General features: G+C 55.9%; 2 protein-coding genes across 3 annotated transcripts in view; both read left to right on the forward strand.

Moving 5' to 3' along the window:
- Nucleotides 1–6604, forward strand: part of HIC2 (HIC ZBTB transcriptional repressor 2) — a 28783-nt gene extending 22179 nt beyond the window's left edge. For both annotated transcript variants that reach the window (XM_079762431.1, XM_079762432.1), the window contains exon 3: nt 174–6604. In XM_079762431.1, the coding sequence (XP_079618557.1) occupies nt 174–1998 (1825 nt within the window). In that variant the 3' untranslated portion in view covers nt 1999–6604. The remainder of the gene's footprint in view (nt 1–173) is intronic.
- Nucleotides 6605–13393: 6789 nt separating this feature from the next.
- TMEM191C (transmembrane protein 191C) lies at nt 13394–16963 on the forward strand. Its single transcript, XM_079763275.1, has 10 exons — nt 13394–13588; nt 13892–14015; nt 14182–14232; nt 14372–14449; nt 14611–14667; nt 14815–14874; nt 15177–15241; nt 15320–15392; nt 15925–15965; nt 16061–16963. The coding sequence occupies exons 1-10, from the start codon at nt 13434–13436 to the stop codon at nt 16263–16265; spliced, it is 909 nt and encodes a 302-aa protein (XP_079619401.1). The 5' UTR covers nt 13394–13433; the 3' UTR covers nt 16266–16963.
- The last annotated feature ends 5529 nt before the right edge of the window (nt 16964–22492 follow it).

Here is a 22492-nt window from a genome sequence, read left to right on the forward strand (position 1 = left end):
GCCTGAGGAGGTGGCCAGTGTGAGTTCCCTTCCCGTGTACGGGCCTGAGGAGGTGGCCAGTGGCCAGGTCAGCTTAGAGGCCTCTCTGAGTGCCACTGTGGCCCACCCAGGCCTGGAGCCCTTGCACTAGGGTCCTGGTCAGCTAACTCTCACAGACCTGTTCTTGCTTGCAGGTGGTACGCGTGGGCAGGGCGTGGGGACATGGGGCCTGACATGGAGCTGCCCAGCCATTCGAAGCAGCTCCTGCTGCAGCTGAACCAGCAGAGGACAAAGGGCTTCCTGTGTGATGTCATCATCATGGTGGAGAACTCCATCTTCCGGGCCCACAAGAATGTCCTGGCCGCCAGCAGCATCTACTTCAAGTCCCTGGTCCTGCACGACAACCTCATCAACCTGGACACGGACATGGTCAGCTCCACAGTGTTCCAGCAGATCCTGGACTTTATCTACACGGGCAAGCTGCTGCCCAGCGACCAGCCAGCGGAGCCCAACTTCAGCACTCTCCTCACTGCCGCCAGCTACCTCCAGCTGCCCGAGTTGGCAGCCCTCTGCCGTCGAAAGCTCAAGCGAGCCGGCAAGCCTTTCGGCTCTGGGCGGGTGGGGGCTGCTGGCATGGGGCGGCCCCCCCGCAGCCAGCGGCTGTCCACAGCTTCTGTCATCCAGGCTCGGTATCCGGGGCTCATGGACGGGCGCAAAGGGGCCCACACCCCCCAGGAGCTCCCCCAGGCCAAAGGCTCAGATGATGAGCTCTTCCTCGGCAGCTCCAATCAGGAGAGTGCACACAGCCTGGGCCGGGCCGTCTGTCCGGCCAGTGGGGAGGCCGGCCTGGGCAGTTGCAGCACCAATGGGAGCAGTGGGGGCTGCGAGCAGGAGCTGGGCCTGGACCTGTCCAAGAAGAGCCCGCCCTTGCCCCCCGCCACTCCTGTTCCCCCCCTCACCCCAGATGATCCCGCCCAGCTGAGTGACAGTCAGCATGGCTCGCCCCTCTCGGCCTCAGCTCCTCCCGTTGCCAACAGTGCCTCTTATGCCGACCTGGGGGGCGCCCCCAGTGAGCCCATGGACCTGGAGGGGCCCGAGGACAGCCACCTGAGCCTGCTGGAGGCGCCTGGCGGGCAGCCCCGGAAGAGCCTCCGGCACTCGGCCCGCAAGAAGGAGTGGAGCAAAAAGGAGCCCGTGGCAGGCTCCCCCTTTGAGCGGAGGGAGGTGGGGCCCAAGGGCTCCTGCCCGGGGGAAGAGAGCGAAGGCCTCGGGGACAGGGTTCCCAACGGCATCCTGGCCAGCAGTGTAGCAGGGGGCGGCCCCAGCGGGCCCTACAGGGAGCCCCCATACCCCTGCAAGGAGGAGGAAGAGAACGGCAAGGACGCGAGTGAGGACAGCGGGCAGAGTGAGAGTGAGGGGGGCAGTGGCCACGCCAGCGCCCACTATATGTACCGGCAGGAAGGCTACGAGACAGTGTCCTATGGGGACAACCTGTACGTGTGCATCCCCTGCGCCAAAGGCTTCCCCAGCTCCGAGCAGCTCAACGCCCACGTGGAGACGCACACAGAGGAGGAGCTGTTCATCAAGGAGGAGGGCGCCTACGAGACGGGCAGTGGGGGTGCGGAGGAGGAGGCGGAGGACCTGTCGGCACCCAGTGCAGCCTACGCAGCTGAGCCCCGGCCCTTCAAGTGCTCGGTCTGCGAGAAGACCTACAAGGACCCGGCCACCCTGCGGCAGCACGAGAAGACACACTGGCTGACGCGGCCCTTCCCCTGCAACATCTGCGGCAAGATGTTCACGCAGCGTGGCACCATGACCCGCCACATGCGCAGCCACCTGGGCCTGAAGCCCTTCGCCTGCGATGAGTGTGGCATGCGCTTCACCCGCCAGTACCGCCTGACGGAGCACATGCGCGTGCACTCGGGGGAGAAGCCCTACGAGTGCCAGCTCTGTGGGGGCAAGTTCACCCAGCAGCGCAACCTCATCAGCCACCTGCGCATGCACACTTCCCCCTCCTAGAAGCCAAAGACCTTCTCCAGCCCGGGGCGCGCTCTGCAGACTCGCCCTCGGGAACAATGGAAGAAAGAAGTGAGGAGCCCAGGGGGCAGGCCCGGACCCCAAATCTAGTGGGGGTGGCTCCTGGTGACACCTCTAGCCAGCCCCCCCTACCCAGAGCTTTAATCCACAGTCTGTACCAAGGGAAGAGAGCAGAAGAAGGCCGGGTCCCGAGCCCCAAAGGTATTGTGGGTGTGCAGTCTACCTCCAGATCCCGCCCAGGCCCCTGCCCCTCTCCCAGGGCCGCCATAGGGCCTGTGGGAGTGGGTCACGGGTCGGGGTCGTACTCGGCCTTTTTGTACAGGTCAGGTCTGAGCAGGGGGAGTGGGGACCTCCCTCTGTGCTGGGAGGGTCAGGGCTGCCTGTGGCCAGGGGGTGTCCCTGTACGCAGGAGTGCTAGTCTGTGTGGGCCACCTGGGCTCTAGGGAGCAGTGCTGGATGGGAGGCGATGGAGGCCCCCCCCCTCGAGCCAGGGGGGCCCTCACCGCCTACCTCTCCACAACTAAAGAGCCCTCTGGGCCGGTGTTGCTGTTATTCCTACTGATCTGTTCCTTTTTTCTTTGTGAGTTTTGTTTTTTAAACCAAAACCAACAAGAGTTTATTTTCCTCCTGGCCCCTCGGGGCTGAGCCTGGGTCTGCAGACTGAATGTATGGGGCAGCCGCCCCTCCCGCCTGGCTGCAGGCTTCGGGGCGCCCACCCCTTCAGGCCCCAGAAGCCCTTCTTGGCCAAAGGCTTCCCTGGGCCCCAGCCCGCCTCGGCTGCCTCAGGAGAGAGAGTGCTTTTCCTATAGTTTCTGAGGAATCTTTGTTTAGAGGTACTTGTTTTTTATTAAGAGAAAAACCAGTGTAAGGTTTATGTGAATGTTTGAACTGGAAGGTCTGGGGTTCGAGGGGGGAGGGGGGAGGCTGGACTGGGTGCCAGGGCCGTCGGTACTCGTTTTCCTTTTCTTTGTGTGTGTGGTATGCGCAGTGCGTGTGGACAGATGTTGCGCTTTCTTCTTCCTTACCTGTCAGGGTGGAGAGACTTCTGACCTTTTGCTACCTCTTGAAATTCACGAAGAACAGTATGTCGGTGACTGGCAGTTGAGGCAGTGACACCTGTTTTCCTCTCGTTAGTGCACACAGACCTTGACGTGCACGGCCCTGGGCCCCACGCAGCACGCTCTCCGTGGGGCTCCTGCAGCTTCGGAGTCTGCTCACGTGTGGGCGTCTCCTGGGCACAGGGCTAGTCGTGGCCACCCTGAGGGTGTTCTGAGTGTCTGCTGAGCCAGGGAGCCCACAGACTCCAGTCCGGGCCCAGGTGAGGGTGTGAGTGCTCCAGCCCGGGGGAGCCAGGTACTGGGCAACGGGGAGATGGGAGCCAGCTCTCTTCCGCTCCTGCCAGGACTAGGACGAGGCGGAAGTGAGCGCCCCCACCTGTTCCCTGGGCCTGCAAGAGCTTGAGCTTGGGAAAGGAGCGGCCCCGCCTAGCCAGTGTGGAGGCATGGGGAGGGCTGACCAAAGTGATGTGTTCCCTCTGGGGGACAGGAAGGGGCCTGGCCCTGCTTGGGCGAGTCCTGGCCCACTGCCGCTCTGTGTCGGGGCTGGCTGCCTCCATTGGCTCAGCCCTGTCTGGGTGTCGCCCCTCGCCCCGCACTTTGGGTTTTCTCCACCAGCCTCAGACACCCCTGGGCTCGGAGCTCACAAGGCCAGACCGAGGTGCTGAAGTTGGCTCCACTGTCCTCGGCCGACGGAAACCACAGGGCTGAGCCGGTGGCTTTACCTTCTTCATTTTGCTTCGTGCTTTTGCTTTTTCTCTCTTCTTTTTTTCTTTCTATTTTAAGTTCAGACCAAAAAATTCCGGAGTCACCCCTACCCCTCCCCCTTCCAGAGACCCCCCCAGCTGAAAACAGCCTGAGTTCAGGGACCGAGTGGTGAGGGCTGTGTTTGGGACTGAGGGCTCCTGGGTGAGCCCTCAGGCGGTGCCCGCAGCCCTGAGCCAGCTCCTCTTCCTTTGGCGGGAACGGAGGGCTGCGCCCAGGGTCCCTCGTTCCGGCAGGTCAGTGAGGGGCAGGGCCTGAGGGGCTGAGACCCCACCCCGCTCCGGCAGCACTTAAGCCACACGACACAAAGTCTGTACTGCACGGGAGGGGCGCACACGCCCGGCCTGTGGCGGCCCCCCCCCCCCGTGGGCAGCCACAAACGTGAGGTGACTCGGGAAAGGAGGTGATTCATTTGCAGAGCTTCAGGGACTGGGCACAAAGGCCCCTCACTCAACGTTTGTGCGACATAGTATTGTACCCACCTGAGTATTGTATCGAGCCTTTTCTGTATTTTAACAAGAAAGCAGAACACTAGTTTCCTATTTAAGATTTTAAGGGTTTGTGGGGCAGGGTGGGACTGACACACACTTGGTTTTGTTTCCTTTTTCCTTTGAGTTCCTGTGGCGTGTGCTGGTGAGTGTGCGTGCAAATGTGTTAGAGCCTCACAAGGAAATCAGGCCACTGGAGGCCCAGGGCGGCTTACAGTTCTCTGCTTTAGTCACTTAATTCTTGAATGTTTTGGAGAAACAGGAAACAGAAAATAGCAGTTGTCATGTAGGAAACAGAGGATAAACAACAACAAAAAGAAAAAAGGAAAAAAAAAAAAAAAAAGCTCATACCCAAATTCACAAAACCTATTTTTTAAACCAAAGCACATTTTGAATGAGTATGGAACCTCAGCAGGCTCAGAAAAAGATGCTAATATATTTATCTCATTGTTTACATAAACTTTTACAGTCTCAGACCTCAGCAGCTGGAAGGCCAGTCCCAGTGAGTCCTAACCTCTGGAGCCCCTCCAGGTCGGCCCTGGGAGAGCTCCCGGCAGAGGGCACCTACGGGGCGGGCAGGCGTGGCGGCTCCCGGGTTCACCTGAGCCTTCTTTCCAGCCCCGCCTCTCCAAGCCCGGCTGGCACCAAAGAGCTTGGGCCAGTGCTGACTGGCCCCCAGGCCTTCTGGCCATCCTGGCCAGCTGGCACGGCGGGGTGCTGTTGGCTCTGACCACAAGACCGAGGCTGGGCTTGGGCTGGCGGTGAGCCCCACCTCTGCTCTGCCTGAGATCCTGGGGTGGGTTGATGTGAGGGTCCCTCTCAAGCCAAAAAGCCAGGACCTTTGCACATCCATTGATTCTGGCTGGTCCCGGTCCCTGGGGACCCACCCCACCACCACCAGTAGCAGGAGGGGCTTCCTGGGCTGGTCCTTCCCAACACCGACGGTGCAGACACTCTGACAGTGTTGTTTTTGTATCACTATGTTTGTGCAGTAATGAATGTATTTATTTCTCAGACGTGGGGCGAGCGAGAGGCAGCCGGGCTCTGCCACCGCACGCTCCTGCCAGACCGAGCCACTGCAGGGGCTCGTCCAGGGCTGCAAAAAAGATGAACCTTTAAGCAAATAAGAATCTCAGAGACTCGCAGCATAGCCATACACCTCAGCCTGTGAATGAGCAATCCGGACCAGACTGGCTTTCAGAGCCCACGCAGCCACGCGTGTGTTCCTGTTAGTCACCACTCGGTGCCGGGCTGCCCTCTGCCCCCACCCCGTCAGTATTCACTGGACTTGACCGAGTGCAGGAGTGCGATCTGGGCTGGCTGGCTGGGCGGGCAGACCCCAGCCGCCATCCCTGCAACCGACCTGAGTTGGGGTGAGGCCTGGGCAGCCGGAAGGGCAGGGCTCAGGGAAGAGGTCACTGTATCCGTCCTGTCCCCCGACTTGGGGGACAAGAGCAGAGGCGCCAGGCCTTGGGCGAACAGACAAGGGATCTCCGCTCTGCCCCCTGAGGGACCACGGCCCTTGCTCTTCCCCAGAGCCCCGTTGGGGCAGATGCTATTGAACCTGTGAATCCGATGCCAGGAGGGGATGGAGAGGGACCTAACCGAGCCTCAGTCTGACATTCCAAATGAGGGGGTGGGTGTGCACTGTGGGAATTGAGGCTGCCCAGTACCCCCCAGCTTCAGTCACCCCACTTTTTCTACCAGGAACTCCTCCCCCTACCTCACCTTGCTATTTATTGCTGTAATTTATTGACCTCAAAAATGCTGCATAACAGACCTCACTTGGGACAGGGAGGATCTCCAGGCCCCCCCCTCCACTTGGCGGGGCCCTGTGGGGCCAGGTGCTGAGGGGAGCCTCTCTGTTCCCTACCCATCACTTGCTTTCCCCCTCCCCCCTTGGGGGACCCCAGGTTGGGCACTGGCCCATTCATAAATACCTCGAGGGGGAGGGAGAGGGATGGGGTTATAGCTGTTTTGTTTAATTGGAACTGGAAGAGGGATCATGTCCTTACTTTATGTCCTTCCCAGAAAGGGGGAGGGACACTGTGATCGCACTCCTGTACTGGCCACCGCCGCTGTCAGTCATCACGTTGAGTTCACTTCCCTCGAGAGTTTGGATAAATTCAGGTCAGAGCTGCAAGTACGCAGCCCTCAAGTGTCATAGAAAAGCAATTCACCTACGACTGATCTCTCCATTCAGAAGTGTGCAGTCTTAATGTACAGTGATGAGAAACTGTTATTTTATGATCTTTTCATTAAAAGCTTGATTGAAAACTACCTTTCGTGGGACCTGTGTGTTCCGTGGCTGTTCCTCCTCACCAAGTGACAAACTGCTTTCCTTTCTGACAGCACTCTGGGGCTGGCATCCTCTTGGGCAGTGCTGGCCTCCGTTGGCTGCGGCGGTTTAGGAGGCAGTGGATGTGTAGGCGGCGTGTGGACCTGGTGGCCTGGATGAGGGGAATGGCTCTGCCCGGGGCCACCTGTTGGAGCAGCCATGTCGGGCTGGGGCACGGCGCTCATGTTCTCGCTCCTTCCTGTTGCTTCCTGCATGGCCTTGGAAGGCCTGCCCAGGGTCTCTCGTTCCAGCCTCCTTTGCTCTCCCGACCCCACTCCGTCAGGGAGGCTGTTGAGGGGTGAGGCCACTGACTGGGGGGGGAGAGGGGGGACGATGCTCGCGGGGAGGAAAAGAGAATAAAGAGAATCATCAGTCTCTGGGGGCAGGGCCGGTAAATCAGATTCCCTGGGGGACTGTTCTCCCATCCACCAGGGCGGGATCCCAGGATGAGGGAAGATGAAGGAAGAGGAGTAGGGATGGGGCTAGGAGGTCAGTCAGCGAGCTTAGACCCCGACACTATGGACTGTGGCATCCCAGGGGCCCCAGGCCGTAGCACATGAGCCGGGGCTCCAGACCTCCAGCAGAACGCGGGGATTGCTGCTCTGAATCACGGTAAGTCCATTCAGTTGTTTTAAAATTTGTGTTTTATCAAAGCAACACCTGAACATAGTTTAAATCACCATATGGTTCTTTTTTTTAAAAAAAAGTTTTTATTTCAGAGAGAGGAAGGGAGAAGGGGAGAGAAACATCAATGATGAGAGGTCAAGAAGAAATGCTGGCCACAGCCCTCCTGTGGGGACATTTTCTAAATCGCGCAGCAGAAGTAGAGGAAGCTTCTGAACGGCTCCCCGAACCTGGGAAAGCCAGGGCACAGTATTAAAAGGTCTCGGTGCTGCCAGAGGTTACTGTGGGTGGTCCCTGCCTCTGGGGGGCTGTTAGGTGACATGTACACCGTCATTTTCCAGAATCTGAATGAGAGTGTGTGGACACGCGTGAGACCTGTGCTCGAGTGGCTGGGCACCGGGTCCATGCTGTCCAGCCAACTGGCATAGGCCGGCCTTGGGCCCGTAGCCTTGGGCCTGGAGGAGGAAGGAGCCAGCTGGGAGGGGGCTGGCTCCCCACCCCCACCCCCACCCCAGGGACCTGCAGGTACTGTGCACCTAAGCGGGAGGCTGTTGAAGGGCGAGGCCCTGACTGGCTTACTGGGGGAAGACAGTCCCTCGGGCTGAGATGGCAGTCTCCATGGGGACATGGTGCCTTAGATGGGCAAGTACCGAGAGGGAGGGTTACCTGGCTGAGTGGCACCAGCAGGTGGCGCCGAGAGAACCAAGAATTGACCGTTGCCTGAGGGGCTGAGACCAAAGGAAGCAAGGCTGCAGTATAGGTTTCTGCCCTCTCCTCCCCCAGTGAGCGGAGGAGAGATCCCAGTGCTGGGAAGGGATGAGTCCCTGGTGTCAGGGGCCACCTCCGCTTCTCCCCAAAGTGAACCTGGCTTCCGGAGAGTCCTCGTGGCATCTGCTGGCCGGGTGAGCTGGGCGCGGCACTGGCGGCTGACTAGGACCGTGTCAGGAGGCTGCGATGGTGGGCAGCTTTCACCTTTCTCAATATAATGCAGTGCTTTTCCCAATTACAAATGTCTGCTTTCCTTATCAAAGCAACAGATGCTGACCCTAAAAAACAACACGGTACACAAAAAAGAGAAAATAAGAAAACTCATCATTGGATCTTCAGGAGTGACCTGCTCTGTCCCTGGATTTTAATAGTAAAAACAGGGACTCTCGCCCTAGCCGGTTTTGTTCAATGGATAAGGGTCCTGGGTTCGATTCCGGTCAAGGGCATGTACCTTGCTTGCAGGCTCCTCCCTGGCCTGGGCCCTGGTTGGGGCGTGTGCGGAGGCAACCAATTGATGTGTTTCTCTCACATAAATGTTTCTGTCTTTCCCTCTAACACTCTCCCTAAAAATCAATGGAAAAATATCCTTGGGTGAGCATTAACAACAACAACAAACAGGGACTCTAATTGAACAAGAGGTCTGACAGAAATGGGTCAAGTAGGACCACAAAGATCAAGGTCAGGGTAGGTGATGCCCGACCAATGATTCAAGGGAAGGCTGTTCCATGTGTACAGATCAGTGTATGAAAAGTCCCAAGACATAAAATTAGCTGTATTGCTTAGGGGATTAAAATGGAGTTCACTTTGGTTGTAGAGGGGAAATGGCAAGAGGGGAGGAGGTGGGCAGAACCAAACATTGGGGGACTCTATGCCGAGCAAAACAAGTTGAGATTTTTATTTTATTCTTTAAGTGCACGGGTTTTTGTTGTTGCTTAAAGCCATACCCTTTTTATCAAATAGTTGCTTACGTGGAAGCACCTTCATCATTTGACGTGTCACAGTTAAAAATCTTTTTCTATTGCACAAAAGTTTTAAACACAGATTTTATAATTGTTCTTTTTCTTATTCAGCAGACATTTATTGAGCTCCTAGCATCATACAGGTGTTCTCACAACAAACACGAAATTACTGCATTGAGCCATAAAGACGAGGGCGGAGGGGGCGCCTGCATGGGCCGACCCCACAGCTGCCTTTGGCGTGGAGAGCTGGGCGGACGTGCCAAGAAGCAGGGGACCCACAACTGTGGACCTAGGTGCTGGCCTTACTGGGGTTCACTTCTAAAAATCTCTCAGCTTTTCTATATGTTTGAACATTTTCATAAATTCATAAATTACTTAAATTCTTAACATTCATAAATGTTGGGGAAAATGCTACCTACATGTACTAGGCTATTCATTTATAATCGAGTATAATTTTGAAAGTACCAAGACATTAGGAAATTTCTAGGCCACCCTAACCGGTTTGGCTCAGTGGATAGAGCCTGGGCCTGCGGACTGAAGGGTCCCGGGTTCGATTCCGGTCAAGGGCATGTACCTTGGTTGCGGGCACATCCCCAGTGGGGAGTGTGCAGGAGGCGGCTGGTCAATGTTTCTCTCTCATCTATGTTTCTAACTCTCTTTTCCTCTCCCTTCCTCTCTGTAAAAAATCAATAATAATAATTTAAAAAAAAATCTCTAGGCCAAGCATGTCAAACTCAAAGGCTAACACGGGCCAAGTAAATGAGGCGCTTGCTCTAGGGCCATGGTCGGCAAACTGCGGCTCGCGAGCCACATGCGGCTCTTTGGCCCCTTGAGTGTGGCTCTTCCACAAAATACCACGGCCTGGGCAAGTCTGTTTTGAAGAAGTGGCGTTAGAAGAAGTTTAAGTTTAAAAAATCTGTCTCTCAAAAGAAATTTCAATCGTCGTCCTGTTGATATTTGGCTCTGTTGACTAATGAGTTTGCCGACCACTGGCCTAGTGGATGCCTGGGAAGCTAACATGGCCACCCAGGGAGAAGACTGTGCCTAACCCAGACTGGGGGAGGAGGGTGGCTCTCCGAGAGGACTTTGAACCCGAGTCCTGAAGAAGGGGCAGACCTGGGCCACACAGGCTGACTGGGGAGACAGGCAGGTGCTTCCGGTGGGAACTGGGGATGCAAAGGCGGGGCTGCTGCAGGAATCAGACCCCGTCAGCTGCTCCCTGGCAGGGCTCGGAGGCACCAGGGTCAGGGTGGCTTGTTTCCATGACTACTGCGGCCCACGCCCCCTCCCCCTCCCTCCAGGCCACTGAGGGGAAGCGGCTTGGGTTTCCAGAACAGCATAATCAGCTCCTGGCTTTACCCTGAAGAGATTTTCCTTATCCAGATAGTGTGGGGGTGGATGGGAGGGCTTGGGCTGCCCCTAGGACACCCCTGCCCTGTGGGCATGCCCAGAAGCACCCATCAGCTCACCCTCCACAGCTGCAGAAAAGCCACCTTGGGGTAGGCCAGTACCATGGCCCATTATGGGTAGACACTACTTCCAGCTTCTCTCCTGAACTTAGCGGGGACAGGGCATCCGGGCTGCCGCTGTCATCGCTGAACCTCGGCTTTCCCACCTATAAAAACGAGATCATGATGCTTGCCCAGTGTGGGTGGTGGGGACCTTGGGGACACTACACGGCGAGAGGAGACCATTCAGGCTGGGCCTGGAGAGAGAAGTGACTACGGGGCGTGGGGGGCACTGCGCCCTCCAACCGTGTCAGCATGTATTCTCCAGCAGCCACAGGAAAACGGGAAAGAAAACGTGAATTTTAAGTGGATCAAATATACTAAAAATATTTCAATAGTAGTCAATATAAACATTACTAATGTTCTGTAGTCAGTATAAACATTACTAATGAGATGAATGTTTACAGAGTGGACCAGCTACTTTCCAGAGCTCAGCAGCCACCACCGGGAGTCCTAGTGCTGGAGCCGGCTCAGGCCTAGGTGGTGCTGGGCTCAGTGCTCAGAGCCTTAACCGTGAGACCTCATTGATTCCCTCAACCTCATGAGGGAGAGCCTAGTGATAGCCCCCACGTTACAGATAGAGAAACTGAGGCACGGGGTCTAAGGCTGTACCACTGCCACTGTTGCCCTCACAGTTGGAGCAAGTCCCCAAGCCAGAAGGGGCTTCACTGCTAGACAGCCAACAGGAAGTGCCCGCACCTACTCAGTGCCTCACACCGGCCTGTCGGGTCTGTCCCCGCCTCTCCCGGCCCGGTGGTTCCTTGGTGGGAGGCGGCAGAGCTTTAGTCTTCACTCAGCATTCTCCCTGCGTGTGTCTCTGTGTCCAGTCTCCCCTTTTTATAAGGACTCCAGGCACACTGGGTTAGGGGCCCACCCACTGCTGTATGATTTCATCTTAACCAATGCTTACACTGGCACTATTTCCAAGGAAGGTCACATTCTGAAGTGCTGGGGCTTAGGGCTTCAACAGATGGATTTGGAGGGGACACAACACAACCCATAACATGTATGTCATGACTAGTCATTTAAAAAAGAGCCTTTGCATAATAGTAACAGAAAACAAACTACAAAACCTTGATAAACGTGCTGAACTGCTTTGAAAATGACAAAAACTGCCCTAACCGGTTTGGCTCAGTGGATAGAGCATCGGCCTGTAGCCTAAAGGGTCCCAGGTTCGATTCCGGTCAAGGGCATGTACCTTGGTTGTGGGCACATCCCCAGTGGGGGATGTGCAGGAGGCAGCTGATCGATGTTTCTCTCTCATCGATGTTTCTAACTCTCTATCCTTCTCCCTTCCTCTCTGTAAAAAAATAAATTTTTAAAAAAGAGAAAGAAAATGACAAAAACTGAAACAAGGCTTGTAGGTTTGGACAGAAGTGCTTTTCCCAGAGCAGATCATTGATTTACTTAAAAATATTTCTTTACTGATTTCAGAGAGGAAGGGAGAGAGATAGAAACATCAATGATGAGAATCATTGATCAGCTGCCTCCTGCACACCTCCAGCATGTGCCCTTGACCAGAATCAAACCCTGGACCCTTCAGTCCGCAGGCCAACGCTCTATCCACTGACCCAAACCGGCTAGGGCCATTTTTCCCTTTTAATAGACTGACTTAATGTAGGGGATTGTTTGCAATCCTGATACAGGTCCTAGAAGATACTTGGGAAATTTTGACAAAACAGCTTTACAATTTATCTGGAAGGGAAATGTGGTTGATTCCCCCCAGGCCCTGCGCTGTTGAACAGGATCTGCTTCCTGCCCTCCAGGAAGAACCGACAGCAACAAACACACCTTCCCCCAAAACCCTGTCCTGCTGAGGGTGGCCCATATTACAAACTGTTAGGGATTAAATCCAGGGGGACCTTGAATGAGAGTAGACGTCCGGCTGATGTATGGACACAACTGTAAACCGAGGACCTAATGCCACGTTCTTGAGAATGTAAGGATTGAAGGGGTTCATAGGTAGAAGCATGTGCCTGGGAAGAGAGAAACATCGATTTCTTGTTCCACTTATTTATGAATTCATTGGTTGATTCTTGTATGTGCCCTGACCAGGGATTGAACCCACAACCTTGGCATACCTGGAGGACACTAACCAACTGAGCTACCCGGCCAGGGTGGGATGAGTTTTGGCCAATGTCTACACTCAGGTACTCAACTTCCAAACAGGACAGAGCATTGCTGTTAAGGTATCTTTAGATAAGAAGAAGTCCATAAATTTGATATAATCAAATCCATCAACTTTCTCTCCAGAGATTGTGTTTGCTGTGTCTTGGTTAAGAAAAATTTTTCCCGCCGAAGCCGGTTTGGCTCAGTGGATAGAGCATCGGCCTGCGGACTGAAGGGTCCCAGGTTCGATTCCGGTCAAGGGCTTGTACATTGGTTGTGGGCACATCCCCGGTGGGGGGTGTGCGGGAGGCAGCTGGTCGATGTTTCTCTCTCATCGATGTTTCTAGCTCTCTATCCCTCTCCCTTCCTCTCTGTGAAAAATCAAAATATATTAAAAAAGCAAAATTTTCCCACACCAAAGTCTCAAGCCTTCTCTATTTAAGTCTCTGATCCTTCTAGGGTTACTTTTTATATAGAACGTGAAGTAGAGATGTACTGTACTTTTATTTCTTTTTATCATGAGCTAGTTTTCCCAGCACCATTTGTCAATGGTGAGCCCTCCCCACACCCACCTCGTCGTCCCATACCTTCATCTTGGTTCCATTCCCATTTACTGGTGGCTGCCTGAGGAGTGAGTGTGTGCGCTAGTTGGCCCCTGAGAGATGAGGGAAAGTCTATGGGAACCTTCCTCCCCAAAGGGACCTGCGTCTGGGCACCTCCTGCCGCCCATTGTGACGCGCGCGGGCTCTGGGTCCCCGAGACCTGCGGCAGCGGCGGCGGGGGCGGGCAGAGCGCGGGGAGCCATGGCCGAGACGCAGGAGCTGTTACTGCAGCTGCAGAAGGACAACCGCGACGGGCGCCTGAGGAAGCAGGAGCTGGAGGAGCTGGTGCGCGGGCTCGAGGCCGAGAGCGAGAGCCTCACCGGACGCCTGCAGGACCTGCGCGAGCGCGAGCGCAGGTGCGCGGCCCCAGTCCGCGCAGCGGGTGTGCGGCCGTCGGTCATGCGGGCGGTAGCACCCGGGGCGTCACAGAGCGTCCGGCCGACCCATCAGTTATTCTGCCCTGTCCGGCCCGAACCTCTGCTCTAGGCCGTCGGGACCGGGGCGTTCTACTCAGGGGACCCACGAAGGGGAGGATGGAGTCGGGCGCCCGGCGCCCGGGACGTGGGCTTCGTCGGCCCCATCAACGTCCCGGTCCCCTGTGCCGCGGGAGCCTGAGCGTCCGCGTCTCCAGCGCCAGCTCCGTCTGTTTTCCTCTGCAGCCTGCAGCGCAGGCAAAGCCAGGCGGCGGGTACCCTGCGAGGGGAGGCGCGCGAGGCAGCGCGGGAGCGGGCGGAGCGGGCGCGCGGACTGCTGGAGGCTGCGGAGCAGCGCAAGCGGGATCTGGTGCGGACCGGGTCCTGGAGGGGCGGCGCCTACAGGAGGGCGGAGCCCCGATGGGGCGGTGCCCTTGGAGGGGACGGGCCGGGTGTGGGGCGGGGCCGTGGGGAGGGCCGGGAAGGCGGCGAGGGCAGGACCTCGGAGGCTCCCATCGCCTCCTCCACCTCCGCAGGAGCAACACAATCGGCAGCTGCAGGAGCAGTGGGAAGAGCTGTCAAGTCAGGTACATGCGGGGAATGCCGTTTCTTGCTTCCCCTCCCGCTCTGGTTCCCGCTCCCATTCCAGCCCCATCCCCGCCGCCCGGGAGATTCCTCCCCCGCCCCAAGCCTGCAAGCCCCGCGCTCACAAAGCTCCACCCGCAGCTGTTTTACTACGGAGGCGAACAGCAGAGTCAGCAGCACGAGGAGCAGCAACTCGAGACCCAACTGTTAGCGCTGCAGGTGCGGTGCGGCCCTGGCGGCTGGAGCGGCGGCGTGGGCGGGCCATGGCCACCTGGGAGCGGGGTGCGGGGTGCGGGGGGTCCTGGGGACCAGGGACGCGGCCCTGAGGCGCGGCTGGATGCCGGGCGGCGGCTCCTGACATTCCTTGTGTTCAATGGAAGAAACAACTGGAGTTATTGGAGGCCAAGCACGCCGTGCAGGCGGAGGGCCTGCGGCAGGTGAGGGCGGAGTCGGGGTCTGAAGGGGCGGGTCGGCTGGGTGTGTGGGCGGAGGCTGGGCTGGTGCAGGGAAGTGGAGAGGGGTGGGTGTATTCCCCACTCCGCCCCCCCCCCCCCCCAATCTAATCGAGGCTCCTCGAATCCCAGGGCGCACAGCGGACCGAGGAGGCGTGGGCCAGCTTCCAGGAGCAGAGCGGAGTCCTGCAGGTGCCCCCCCCCCCCCTGCCCTAAGAGCCACCAGCCTCTGACTCCACCGCAGCCTTCTCTCCTCCTCCCGCAGAGCGGCGGCGGCCCGCCTCCGGCCCCCTCCCCGCCTCCGGCCCCCTCCCCGCCTCCGGCCCCATCCCCGCCTCCGGCCCCCTCCCCGCCTCCGGCCCCCTCCCCGCGTCCGGCCCCCTCCCCGCGTCCGGCCCCATCCCCGCCTCCGGCCCCATCCCCGCCTCCGGCCCCCTCCCCGCCTCCACCGACGCCGCACCCAGTCCTGAGACCTCACTCCCCTCTCCCCCCAGGAGCTGCAGGGGAAGGTGATGGAGGCGGCGGCTGCGCTGGATGCCTCGCGAGGCAGCAAGGAACCGTAAGGGGTTAAGCCTGGCGGGTGTGGCGGGGCGGCTGTGGCCGGGGCGTATCGCCCATCTCGACGCCTGTTCCGCAGCTACAACTCCCCGCCTCGCCGGGTGCAGGCCTGCGCGGGGTCCCTCATGGAGGAGGTGGCCAAGGCCGAATGTGTGAGCTTGCGTTCGGGCCGGGGAGGGCTGGAGACGGGTCCGCCCCCACCGGGATACCCACACCCACGGGGGCCCGCCTCCCCACGAGGGCCCGCCCCTGACAGATCCGCTCCAATGGGGCTCCCCCCACACCCGCGGGGCCCGCCTCTCACGTGGGCCCGCCTCCCCACGAGGGCCCGCCTCCCCACGAGGGCCCGCCCCTGACAGATCCGCTCCAATGGGGCTCCCCCTCACACCCGCGGGGCCCGCCTCTCACGTGGGCCCGCCTCCCCACGAGGGCCCGCCTCCCCACGAGGGCCCGCCCCTGACAGATCCGCTCCAATGGGGCTCCCCCCACACCCGCGGGGCCCGCCTCCCCACGAGGGCCCGCCTCCCCACGAGGGTCCGCCTCCCCACGAGGGCCCGCTTCTTGACGAACCCGCCCCCACGGGGACCCCCACTCGCGTGTGCCCGCGACTCCCGCCCCTCTCGGAGATACCTCGCCGCTCCCCTGCGGCGGCCGTAGAGCTGGACGCCGCTCCTCTTTCCGCAGAAGAAGCGCCTGTTCGGCGGTGCGGGCGGGGTGGGCGTCAGGTGAGTCGCGGGGCGGGCGGCGGGAGCGCGGGGCTCGGGTCCGTTCCCCGGAGGGCCGCGGCCGGCGTGTCCGTCACGCGTCCGTCGGTCCGCAGGCTGTGGGCGCTGAGCGCGCTGCAGATGCTGCTGCTGCTCCCGCTCGGCTTCCTGGCGCTGCCGCTGCTCTACCTGCTGCTGGTCAACCCCGAGGCCCTCCGCCGCCTGCTCCCGCGCCTGGGCTCCGACGCCGCCTTCCGCCGCCTGCGCTACACGCTGTCGCCGCTGCTCGAGCTGCGCGCGCGCGGGCTGCTGCCCGCCTAGGACTCATCACGTCGGCCGTGGTCACCTCGCCTGTCTCCCGCGTAGTTTGTGGGCGTCTGGGGGGAGCCCTGGGGGAGGCTCCTGGGGGTGGGTCGTGTGCTCCTCGGGCCCAGCGCCGGCTCTAGCGCCTCGTCTGCTGGGCACGGGCCCTTCCAGGTGGACCTGCGGCTAGAGAGGCCGTTCCGGCGCCCCGCGGCGCGGGGGCTCCCCGGGCCGGGCCGGGGCCTCCAGCGTGGGCAGGGCGCCCCCTCTCGGCACTCGCTCCCAGGGGCTCTGGGCGGCCCCACGGGAAGACCCTTTTCTAACGGCGCCGGCAGCTGCGAGCGGGAACCAGCAGGAAGTTGGTCTGTATCTTCTCACTAACCCTCCGCCCCGACGGCGGGACGGGGAGGAAGTGGCAGGCCGGGGTCTGTGGAGGTCTGTTTCCTCGGCCCGCGGCGGGCGGTGGTTCGCATCCCCGGCGGCGGCCCTTTGCTGGTTCCCTCTCCAGGCGGGTCCCCTCTCCAGGCGGGTCCCCTCTCCAGGCGGGTCCCCTCTCCAGGCGGGTCCCCTCTCCAGGCGGGTTCCCTCTCCAGGCGGGTCCCCTCTCCAGGCGGGTCCCCTCTCCAGGCGGGTTCCCTCTCCAGGCGGGTTCCCTCTCCAGGCGGGTTCCCTCTCCAGGTGGGTTCCCTCTCCATGCGGGTCCCCTCTCCAGGCGGGTCCCCTCTCCAGGCGGGTCCCCTCTCCAGGTGGGTCCCCTCTTCAGGTGGGTCCCCTCTCCAGGTGGGTTCCCTCTCCAGGTGGATTCCCTCTCCAGGCGGGTCCCCTCTCCAGGCGGATTCCCTCTCCAGGCGGGTCCCCTCTCCAGGTGGATTCCCTCTCCAGGCGGGTCCCCTCTCCAGGCGGATTCCCTCTCCAGGCGGGTTCCCTCTCCAGGCGGGTCCCCTCTCCAGGCGGGTTCCCTCTCCAGGCGGGTCCCCTCTCCAGGCGGGTCCCCTCTCCAGGCGGGTCCCCTCTCCAGGCGGGTCCCCTCTCCAGGTGGGTTCCCTCTCCAGGTGGGTTCTCCAAGAGGCAGGGCAGCTGGGCGGTCTTCCCTGGGGTCCGCTTCTGTGTCCGTGTGCGCCACGTCGGTCTTTTTGTTCAGGAAATGATGACCCTTCGCTTCCTCTTGTCTGATACAGATACTGCTCTGATTTTATTTATGGTTTTTCTTTGGTAGTGAGATTGTTCCATGTATCTCCGTGTACGAACATACACGTGTTCTTGCTTTGGCCTTTAAACAATTGCTTGCTTGTTGATTTGTACTCCCTAGTTTTTTTTTTTTTGTGTGTGTGTTGTTGTTTTTTTTTGGCTTAAATTTGTTTATGGAATTCCTGGGTATCAAATTTTCAAATTTTATCATCAAATTTAAGAATTGTGCAGGGTGTCCTAAAAAAAAATCCATTCTTGCCTGTAAGTCATAAAGACATTCTTATACTTGAAAGGTTTTAGTTGGTGTGAATATTTTGTTTTCCCATTCATACATCGGGACTCACTAGGGTTTATGTTGTGAGGATCTTGCATTTTCATATACATGTTTGACTTGGCTTGTCAGCCTGGGATTTTGATTATACTGAATTTAGAGATCAATTTGCAGAAATTGTGTCTTCCAATCCTCTAACACGATGTCACTCCTTTTAAAAAAAAAAAAAAACTTCCCCTCAGCAAAGTTTGTATTTTTCAGTGTAGAGATCTTGTACGTTTTTACATTTACCTCCAGGTATTTGATATTTTTTGGATGCTATTAAAAAACGGTATAGATTTTTAAAAGTTCATCTTCCAACTGTTCATTGCTAGCATACAGCAATACAACTGACTTTTTAAAAGATATATTTTTATTGATTTCAGAGAGGAAGGGAGAGGGGGAGAGAGAAACATCAGTGATGAGAATCATTGATCAGCTGCCTCCTGCAGGCCCCCTACTGAGGATGGAGCTTGTAACCCCGGGCATGTGCCCTTGACTGGGAATTGAACCCAGGACCCTGCAGTCTGCAGGCCAACGCTCTATCCACTGAGCCAAACCAGCTGGGGCACAACTGACTTTTGTATATCCACTGTGATATTGCTGGACTTCCTTATCATTCTTTGGTCTTTTCTGTACATTCCTTGGGAATCTATAGGCAATTTTACTAGTATTGTCTTGTGAAGCCAATAAAATTCTCTTTTCCAATCTTAACTACTGCTGGCCTTATTAATGCCCAGCCCCCCGTACAATGCTGATGGGAAGTGGTGACAATAAGTACCGTTGTCTTGCTCCTGAAGGGGGAATGCCTTTAGTTTTTCATCGTTTCATCAGTATTTCATCAAGATGTTGGCTGTTTTTCTTAGGTGACCATTGTCAGATTGAGGAAGGTTCCTCCTATTTTTAGTCGGCAGAGTTTTTATTATGAATGGGTATTGAGTTTTGTCCGGTGTTTTTTTTGCACATAATTGAAATAATCACATGGTGTGCCTTCTTTAGTTCGTTAATGTGAATTAAACTGACGGCGTCTTGAATGTTAAGCTAACCTGGCATTCCTGGGATAAGGCCCACTTGTCATGATGGTCCTTTTTATACATTGTGTTCAATTTGGTTAAAGATTTCTGCATCATCTATGTCCACGAAAGGGATACTGCTCTAGAATTTTATTTTCTTGGAATGTTCTTGTCTTGTTTTCATATCAGGGCTATGCTACCTTCGTAAGAAATGAATTGGGAAGTGCTGTTTCCTGAGAGTATATAACATTGGCATTATTTCTTCCTCAGATGTTTAGACCAGTGATTTTCAACCTTTTTCGTCTCATGGTACACATAAACTAATTACTAAAATTCTGTGGCACACCAAAAAAATATCTGGTATTTTTTGCTGATATGACAAAAAATAGGTGTAATTTTGATTCATTCACAGCGGATAGCTATTGTGTTTGGCTGTTGTCATTTTTTTGCAAAGGTTTTTTAAAAAAACATTTTTATTGATTTCAGAGAGGGAGAGGGAGAGAGAGAGAGAAACAACAATGATGAGAATCATTGATTGGCTGCCTCCTGCACGGGGGAGGGATCAAGCTTGCAATCCGGCATATACCCTTGACGGGAATCAAACCTGGGACCTTTCAGTCCGCAGGCTGACGCTCTATCCACTGAGCAAAACCAGCCAGGTTGCAAAAGTTTTCTAAAATTTGATTTTTAGAGAGAGAGGAAGGGAGAGGTAGAGAAACATCAATGTGAGAGCTGAACATCCATTGGTGCCTCCTGCACACCCCCTACCAGGGTTCCAGCCTAAACCACAGGCATGTGCCCTGACCAGCAATCTGTCTAAACAGCAACCTTTTGGTACACAAGACAACACCCATCCAACCGTGCCACGCCCAAACAACTGAGCTGCACTGGACAGAGTTGACTGGTTATTTTTTTATTTGACAATCTAAAGGAAAAGAGGTTAGTGCCCCTGACTATATAGTCAGATATTGAATGTTTTAAAAATTCTTGCAGTGCCCTAACGGGTTTGGCTCAGTGGATAGAGCGTCAGCCTGCAGACTGAAGGGTCCCAGGTTCGATTCCGGTCAAGGGCATGTACCTTGGTTGCGGGCACATCCCCAGTAGGGGTGTGCAGGAGGCAGCTGATCGATGTTTCTCTCTCATCGATGTTCCTAACTCTCTATCCCTCTCCCTTCCTCTCTGTAAAAACTCAATAAAATATATTTAAAAAAAAACAATAAAAAATAAATAAAAATAAAAATTCTTGTAGCATACTGGTTGAAAATTGCTGGTTTAGACTCATTTTGGCTTTGTGGTGAAAATTATAGTTATATATTATATATAATACATAATGAGATATTGTTATAATAATTATACCTTAATATTTATTTTTTCTTTATCACAGAAGACGGTATGAATTGTATTGTAAATCTCTTTCCAGGTCTGTGGCATGCCTTTCTTATATATAGTCCAAATGAACACCCTCTCCCCCTTTTTTTTAGTTCTGTTTAAGAGACCTTTGTGGGTCCTGAGGTTAAGACATTCTTTTCTGTACTTTCTTCTAAAAGCCTGCAAAGTTTATCTTTAGCATACAGCGCTCCAGTCCACCTGGAAGCGATTATGTCAGATATGAGGTAGGTGGTCAAGATTGTTCTTTTCTGCACAGATAGGTAGTTGACGCAATACTGTTATCGAAAAGTCCATTTCCCCCCTGCTGCCCTGCATGTTTCTGTTTGTGGGTAGGTTCCTGGCCTTCATCTCTTTACTCATCTTTCCTGGCACCATTAAGTAACACTGTCTTAGCTATGTAGCTTCAGGATAAGTGTTGATATCTAGTTTTGCTCATCTTCAAGGTCAAAATAGATGTATTTTGACCTCTGCATTCCCATGGAAATTTTAGACTTGCCAATTCCACTACACAACTTCCTGGGATTTTGATTGGCATTTGCAGTAAAACTACAGATCAATATGGGGAGAACCAATATCTAAAGAGACCTTATTTTCTTGTAAATTCATGGATTAGATTTTCTCCCCAGTATTATAAATAGCATTTCAAAATTTTCTGAGATATATAATTTGCCATATTGTCAAAATCTTGTACCTAGCATTTGATTTTCTTTTAAGGCCAATTGGACAAGCTTCCTTTTGAAGTATTGTGGTTTGAAGTAATTTCTACTGTTTTATAACGTTTATCCTGATTTTTCTATGCTCTTCCCCTCCCTTATCTTCTGTGAACGTTCTGGAAGTTACACCATACTTTATGGCATCCTTTCTACTTGAGTTTGGCTCATCTCTACTATCCTCCCCGAACACTACCTGAAAACATTTTAACTCTGATATCCCCTCAGCTCTGACATGTATTTTGTCTAGTATTTTGGTTCCACTCTTAACTTCTCAATGTTTAGGGTTCTTAGATATCTTGTTATTGATTCCTAACTTGATTCCATGTGACCAGAGCGTGTACCCATGGTGACTCTGAGGCCTGTTCTGTGGCCCAGCATATGGTGAACAGGCAGGCAGGCAGTGTGTTGTTGCTGCTGCTGGAGTAAGCTTTATAAATGCCCACCAGGTCCAGGTGGGTGATGCAGTTGTCCAGGCCTCCTGCGGTTCACTGACTTCCTTGCTAGTTCTATCAGTTGTGGAGAGCGGTGTTAAAACCCCCAATTCCCCTGGGCCCCGGGTCCGGGCGAGGCCGCGGGCCCCTGGAGCCGGGTGAGCCCTGGGCCCCGGGTCCGGGCGAGGCCGCGGGCCCCTGGAGCCGGGTGAGCCCTGGGCCCCGGGTCCGGGCGAGGCCGCGGGCCCCTGGAGCCGGGTGAGCCCTGGGCCCCGGGTCCGGGCGAGGCCGCGGGCCCCTGGAGCCGGGTGAGCCCTGGGCCCCGGGTCCGGGCGAGGCCGCGGGCCCCTGGAGCCGGGTGAGCCCTGGGCCCCGGGTCCGGGCGAGGCCGCGGGCCCCTGGAGCCGGGTGAGCCCTGGGCCCCGGGTCCGGGCGAGGCCGCGGGCCCCTGGATCCGGGTGAGCCTGGCCCCGGGTCCGGGCGAGGCCGTGGGCCCCTGGATCCGGGTGAAGCAGTGCCCCTGGGTCCAGCCGAGACCAAACCAGAGGGAGTCGGACCTGCATTACCACCATTTGTCCACCATCCAGAGCTGAGGGGTCAGTGCCGACATGTACTCATAGGGAACCGGTGGACATTGATATTGGGTCTCAAAAGAACTGTTGGTCCAGAAAGAAACTCACTACAGACTGATTCATTTGCCTGTCAGCATAACTATTATTGCTCGTCGCACATTCAATTCTTATAAGTATATCTCTAGTGACACATGATTTCGCTCATCTAGGGGAAATGATGAACAACATAGACTGATGAACAAGAACAGAACCAGAAACAAGGAGGCATCGATCGGACTATCGGGCCTCAGAGGGAGGATAGGGGAGGGTGGGGGGAGGGGGGAGAGATCAACCAAAGGTCTTGTGTGCATGCATATGAGCCTAACCAATGCTTAAGTTCAACAGAGGGTTGGGGCATCCAAGGGGAGGGGTGTGGGATGGGAATGGGGAGATGAGGACAAATATGTGACACCTTAATCAATAAAGAAATTTTAAAAAAAAACAAAAAAAAAAAACAACCCCAATTCCGATGGATTTATTTCTCCCTTGAATTCTGTCAAATTTTGCTTCATAAACAGCCACACCTGAGTATGGATGGTAAATCTATTTTTCCTCTATTTACTTTCACCTTAGGCCTATATCTTTTTTAT

The sequence above is a fragment of the Cnephaeus nilssonii genome (genome assembly GCF_951640355.1).
Source record: "Cnephaeus nilssonii genome assembly, chromosome: 22".
Classification (NCBI taxonomy): Eukaryota; Metazoa; Chordata; class Mammalia; order Chiroptera; family Vespertilionidae; genus Cnephaeus; species Cnephaeus nilssonii.